This window comes from Cetorhinus maximus, chromosome 15, assembly GCF_964194155.1.
Source record: "Cetorhinus maximus chromosome 15, sCetMax3.hap1.1, whole genome shotgun sequence".
In the NCBI taxonomy this organism is placed as follows: Eukaryota; Metazoa; Chordata; class Chondrichthyes; order Lamniformes; family Cetorhinidae; genus Cetorhinus; species Cetorhinus maximus.
This window is the reverse complement of record NC_135893.1, coordinates 70,932,741-70,939,480: the sequence shown is the minus strand read 5'-3', so window position 1 is coordinate 70,939,480 and position 6,740 is coordinate 70,932,741. Positions and strand designations below refer to the sequence as shown.

Below are 6,740 nucleotides of genomic sequence, written 5' to 3'. Positions count from 1 at the left end.
CATAAATAGGGGATAGCTGGGATACTGGGGGATTGGGAAGAGAGCTGTGAGACTGAATAAGTCAATAAATTCTGCAACAAAGAAAAGCTCTGTGTCCTGGTCATCAAGGCTTAAATAATCAGGAAAGATTGCACAACCTTGGGTTGTATTCCCTGGAATTTAGAAGTCTATGTGGTGATTTGATTGAAAATTTCAAAATATTATGGGAAACTGATAGAAATTATTTCTGTTTGTTGGGGAGCCTAGAACTAGAGATGTAGCCTAAAGATTAGAGTCAGGTCTTTCCAGAGTGAAGTTAGGGAATACTTTCACACAAAAAGGGTTCTAGAAGTTTGGAAATCTCTTCCGCAAATGGCAATTGAATATAAATTCATTGTTAATTTTAAATCTGAGATTGATGGATTTTTTGATAACTAGAACTATTAAAGGATATGAGATCAAGGTGGATGTACGGAGTTTGATTATACAGGATCTTATAGAATGGCAGAACAGACTCGAATAGCCAAATGGCCTACCCTTGTTTACATGTTGAATGACCTCAGTGAATTTGACAGTCATATCATGCATGGCCTGACTCAAATGTTTTACCAGACTTTTGTATCAGTATTTACCCAATACTGGTTGTATCAGTTTTGAAGTGTTATTAAGGCAGCACCTATAGCATAGCATGTGGATTCATGTGCAGCATAAGTACACCACAGACCATTTGGGTCAAATGGCTTGTTTCTGTGCTGTAAAGTCTATTTAATAGAGTACCAGTTTGACCGATCAGAGTTGTGGGAACAGGCAGTGCGGTTCCACACTATGACTTGTCCTTGCAATGCTCCAACAATGGCATCGAGACCCGATCTGATGCCAACACTGTAACAAGATTATTACTGTTTCACTGTCAAACTTGTTAATGTCTTGTCAAGTGCATTGTTAAGATTTGTTTAATGTCACATCAATTATATTGTTATGGTTAAGAGAAACATGTGATGGGCATTAATTGTCTTTGAGCATATATAAATAGAAAATAGCTGGGACACTGGGTTGAGTGGGAGGAAAGCTGTGAGACTGAACAAGTCAATAAACTCTGTCAGCAAAGGAAAGCTCTGTGTCTTAATTTTGGCTTCACCAACCAGCTTGGATCCTATTAACAAAACTATTTGGGATAAAAGTAATCCCTTGTTTTACACTTCTAGTTCAAATATAGCTGCTCTCCTGTGTTCATTGTGACAGATATGGAGGATACAAAAGCTGAGAAATTGCTTAGGAATCAGGTTGGAACCAGATTAGTGAGTTATACAACTGTACACCCAACAAGCTTGGTGTAAAAAATGAAAGTGCTAGTTTGTCTGTAGCCTGAAAATACCAGGTCCTGTACCATCACTCACAAATAAACTATCAAAATTCAATTCACAGTCTGAAGGAAACATTAATCAATGTTTTTTAATGTCCAGTTCAGCCCCAGAATCACATTGTTATTGCCCAGTCATTATAAACTCTGATTTTCTTTCATTTGTAAGTAGGTCAGAATTGGTATTTTAAACACTGATAAAAGCGTACAATATTAAATATTGTTATTTTTACAAAATGGAAACATTCAGATATCCAAACAAAGCAATTGAATCATTTTTTAGAATAAAAAAGAGTATTTTTAGAATCCTAGAGCACAATATCACCAATCTTGCCTGTGCTGGACCTTTGAAAGAACTGTCCAATTTGACCCACTCCTCTGTTCTTTCCTCCGAGCCTTGTAATTCCCTACTGAGCGTTCATATTGTATTTGCTTTCACCATTCAGATCATCACAACTTGTCAAAAAAAGTTCTCCTAAGCTCCCCTCTGATTCTTTTGTCAATATTAATCAAACACAATGAAACAGCATGTACAGCAGCCTTTGACAAGTGGCTGTAAACTACTAACCTTCGATAGGTATGGGTCAGATGCAAATATTGTGCTTTTTAAATATTCAAGACACGAGTTGGTGAATAAATCTAAATAAATGTTAATTAATTTGGGATCACTATTTTTTCTCAGATTAACATTTGCTTTAGTACTCCTTAAGCCAGAAGAGTCAGAATTCTGAATGGTCTTTACTGCTACTTATGTTAAATTAGGGCAGAGCCACAATTTGCCTCAAAGCACATCATGTACAATATCCCTTTTGCACTGCTCTATCTAAATTGCTGTCTGCTTTTCACAACAGTGTTTTAAAATCATACACTTTAATCAGTCAAGAAAGCAAATGTTTCAAAGAAGGACCTTCATTTATGTATCACTGTCATCCCAAAGTGATGAAGCACAATCACTATTGTTTTGTAGGAAATGGCACAACCATTATGGGCACAGCAAGGCCCCACAAACAGCAATGTGATGATGACCAGATAATTCTTAGTGAAGTAAGTTGAAGGATAAACACTGGTGAGGATACTTGCATTCCTATATTCTTAATTAATGAAGCATGGGATGTTTTACTTGTTTTAGTCTCATCCGAAAGACAGTACCCTCGACAGTGCAGAATTGTTTTAAATAAATCTTGTGTGTTTTACAAAATAACTTTCTGTAAGAAATAACAGAAATTTGGTATTGAAAAAAGTTACTTATAAAGAGCCACTTGTTTAAGTCAAACCAGATTTTGTTTAGTCATGTATTTTTGCTCTTAAAAAGGAGCCTGTGTTTTAAACAGAAGGTTAACTTCCCAGGCTCTCCTATTTAACAGACTAATTAGGAAAACCAACCACACCAAACAACATTATTTCAATTACTTTATATGATGTGGAGCGTGATAATATCACCCATGCGTACACATGATACGATGAGCAGCGAGATAAGATCATCCTTGGTATGTTGAGATGATCCATTTATGGGAAGAACCTACTTGAAATGGGAAATGAAAAATAATTAAAAGCAAATTGCGCGTATATATAGATATATACTCACATTTTAAACTGTACTAGCCTCCTCTCTAGTCCTCTTTAGTTGTGTGACACATTATCTGTGCACTGTTGACTCCCAGAAGACACTGATCTTTGGGATGAATTCCTGTAGTGTTTCCTTTGTGAGAACTCCAGGAATTTCCTTTGTTGATTTCTCACATACTCTTTGTAATTTTTTGTCAGTAAGGTATAGAGGAAAGGGTTGATACAACTGTTGCCGTATGCCAAACAAGTCACAAAAAAATTAACATAGGCAGTGGTTTTGGGAGCAAGATTTGCAGTTCCGTTGTAATAGAGAGTGAACAATTGCCATACCCAAAAAGGCAAGAAGCAGACACAATAGGCAAGGACAATAGTCAAAATCATATAGAGGATCTTCTGTTTGGGGGACCTCTTCACTTCTCTGTTGTTGAAAGTCGTGGTTTGGGACATCCAGTAAGTACGGGCCAACTTTGTGTACAAGAATCCAATTACTATCCCTGGAGCCAATATACAGGTGTGAAAAAGTACAGTCAGATAGACCTTGTATGCTTTTTGCGGCCATGTAGAGTGGCACATACGTTTTAATGCCCCGTTCTTGTCAAATTCTCGGAGATCAATCATTATCATGCTTGGAAGCGCGAGGACAAAAGAAATGAACCAAACTGCACAAGTAATGATCCTTCTGTAGGCCCTGTTTCTCCTCAAAGTATCCAAAGGTTTGACCACTGCCAGGTATCTCTCAGTGCTCATAATAGTCAGGATGAAGATGCTGGCCTGCATGGTCAGAAAGTCTAAGCTGAAAAGGATCCTACAACCAACTTCTCCAAAGTACCAGTCCTTCATGAAGTAGGTGCACACCACAAAGGGGATGGTGGAGAGATAAAGAAGATCAGCGAAGGCCAAATTTACAATATACACATACATGGAACCAGTAAACCTCATGGATAGGGTCATCACCACCAGGATATAGACATTACCTGCAATCCCCATCAGGCACATCATGGTCAGAATGGTGCCAAGCAGTAATGTGATCAGTGCCTCATTCCTTGACTCGGAGACTGAAGACGAAGAGTTTACAATAGAGGAAATGTTGCTCGGCGTCTCAGAGAAGATCGTCTCCATGCTTCAAATCCCGTTCGTCTTAAATTGGATTTGGTAAAACTAAACGCGTTGGCTTCAATTCGTTCACAACGAACGCGAAGCTCACCTGGACATACGGGCGATCAGAAGAATAAGTCAACCAGTCTGTTAATGCAACTGTTTCACAATATTCATAATACAATCACTGAGTATCCACAACCATTTCAGAAAGTAAAAACAAAAAACTACTGCGGATGCTGGTAATTCTGTTTTTATTTCAGAAAGTACCCTGTTAAATATTTGTACATTCAAACAAGTGATGGCTTTAAATAAATAAACAAGCTGTGGACTGGGTGGTTAAAATATTGACTAATAAGATTGTTTTCATTCAGCAATTGATTGTGGCCCTTGCAACGAAACTACACCCAGATTGTGAATATTGTGGATTTTCCATAACCTGAAATCTTCAAAGCAAACACTCTAAAGTATGTAATCTGCCAAAAGTGGCTGAATGTGACCGATGCCAACACATAGCGTTCAACTCTTTGGAGATCTTGCAGTGTGGAGGGAGCGAGTCTCAATGTCCCGAAAACAGAAACTCAAAAGGTGGCGGGACAGATGTGAAATCCTTGAAAGGTTAGAATTCGGAATCATCGGAATTTTTTGCGACAGCGCACCTGCTTAAACATTTCGAAACCTCAATAATGCGCAAAGCCAAATGTTTGAGACTCACCGCTCCGGCGTTGCTTGAGAAGATGTTGTGAAACGTGTTATTCTCTGTTGCAATGTACACACTTTAACCGGCAGTAAGAGTTTGGCTCTGAACGCAATGCTTTGCAGTGGGACAGCATCTGTGTGTTGGCGTCTTTACACACGGTAGCTGAAGTGAAGGCAGATAGCAAACTGCCTGGCTACACATCACCCACTCTGCAGCTGAAGTCTGGAAAGATGACAGCCCTTTGAGACCTGATATAAGTGGAAAAGCTCTACAATAGCCGGTATGGTCTTGGTTTAATGTAAAAGCTGGGAGAGGGGGAGGAGGGCTCTCTGTGTCTATCAAAGACAACGTGGCGGATGTGGGATCTGAACTTTATAGACAATGGATTGCAGAATACCGGGTTATTTGCTTTGACTCTTCCACGTATTACATTTGATAATGTCAGGACAATTGCCACTGGCAGGAGAGTCAGTAACCAGAGGACGCAGATTTAAGATAATTGGCAACAGTGCCAGAGGGGAAAGTAAAATCTTTTTTAATGTTAAGTCAGTTATGATCTGAAATGCACGGTCTGAAAAGGCGGTAGCAGCAGATTCGATAACAACTTTCAAAAGTGAGTTGGAAAAATACTTGAAGAGGAGAAAATTACAGGGCTGTGGGGAGAGAGCCCTGGAATGACACTAATCGGATAGCACTATCAAAGAGCATGCCCAGTCAGGAGGGGCTGAATGGCCTCCTTCTGTACTATGACTCAATGATTTTCAGCGATGAAATTATGGCATCAAAAATCAGCATTTATGTGAAAGGACAATTATATTTCTAACACTGTTCATTTAATTACCTCAGTACCTTTAATGCGGCTTTCAAAAAAAAAGAACACGAACAATATCTAGGTTATATAGGGACAGCACCCCTTAAATTGAGATGAAGCAGTTTTGGGCATACAGTCCAATGAAGTTAGATCCTAATCTAACCCTTTGGTGCATTGCAGTTTATCAATGTGAAGTTTCATCGGGGAGAAAATCTCACTCACTGACCTTTACACCAGGTGCAGTACAATATTCCTATTTATATAACACCTCACCACAGTGACATTTCTCAAAGCACTTAGCTCAAAATTACTTTTACACTACAGTAACTGTTACACAGCAAGTCATGGAGCTGGTTTGTGCAGAGTATCCAGGTCATCCGTTGGCCCTCCTATAGACTTTATAAACTTAGAATCAATGTTTGTTTTAATTTTAAGAGAAAATGGACACCTTTTTCTGCTTGCTACTGAAAATAGCTTGGAACACAGTGGAATGATAAATATCACGTTATAAATGTCATATTTTCGTCTGCAGTGCAATTGAGTTATGAAAGGGGAAAACATCACTAGTAGCTGGATTTGCTTACAATATGAATAATCAAAGAACAAATTCCAGATATGTTACCCACTTCATGAATGTCATGAAATGCTTACATCAAGACTCTGAACGTGCGATTTAATTCACAGTACATATGTGTGTATGTAAGGTTGTAGTTATACCGTTTGTACATGTGATCCTAATCTAAAAATATTCCTGACACTTTTTCCAATTAACAAGTCTCACTATTTTTCAGCTTTTTATAAGCAAATCACCTTAGAATGGATATCTTGTCCACTGTATCTAGTACACTAATATGGTTCCACAGTGAACATCTGTTCCATTATTTCACATTTTCTAACTATCAGCTCGTGTTCATTACTGTGAATGCACCCTAGATGTTATGTCACTGGCAGTTGGTTGTTCACCTCTTTATAGTGCATGCATATATTTTTCAATAAGCACAATTGGAAATTTATCATTAAACATTTTTCTCTGTAAGAGCTAATAATTTGAGATCATATTATGGCATTAAGGGGCCCTAGCAAAACTGAAGTTGATGAGAATCAAGAAGAAAAGACTGCACTGATTAGAATCATACCTAGCACAAAGGAAGATGGTTGTGGTTGCTGGAGGCCAATCATCTCAGTCCTGGGACATTGCAGCAGGAGTTCCTCGGGGTAGTGTGCTAGGT

At 38.5% G+C, this 6,740-nt stretch overlaps 1 protein-coding gene across 1 annotated transcript; it reads right to left on the bottom strand.

Annotated features, from left to right (window-relative positions):
• Positions 1-2,959: 2,959 nt before the first annotated feature.
• On the bottom strand, positions 2,960-4,024 carry uts2r5 (urotensin-2 receptor 5). The gene has a single exon (XM_078559279.1). The coding sequence runs from the start codon at positions 4,022-4,024 to the stop codon at positions 2,960-2,962; it is 1,065 nt and encodes a 354-aa protein (XP_078415405.1).
• Positions 4,025-6,740: the final 2,716 nt, after the last annotated feature.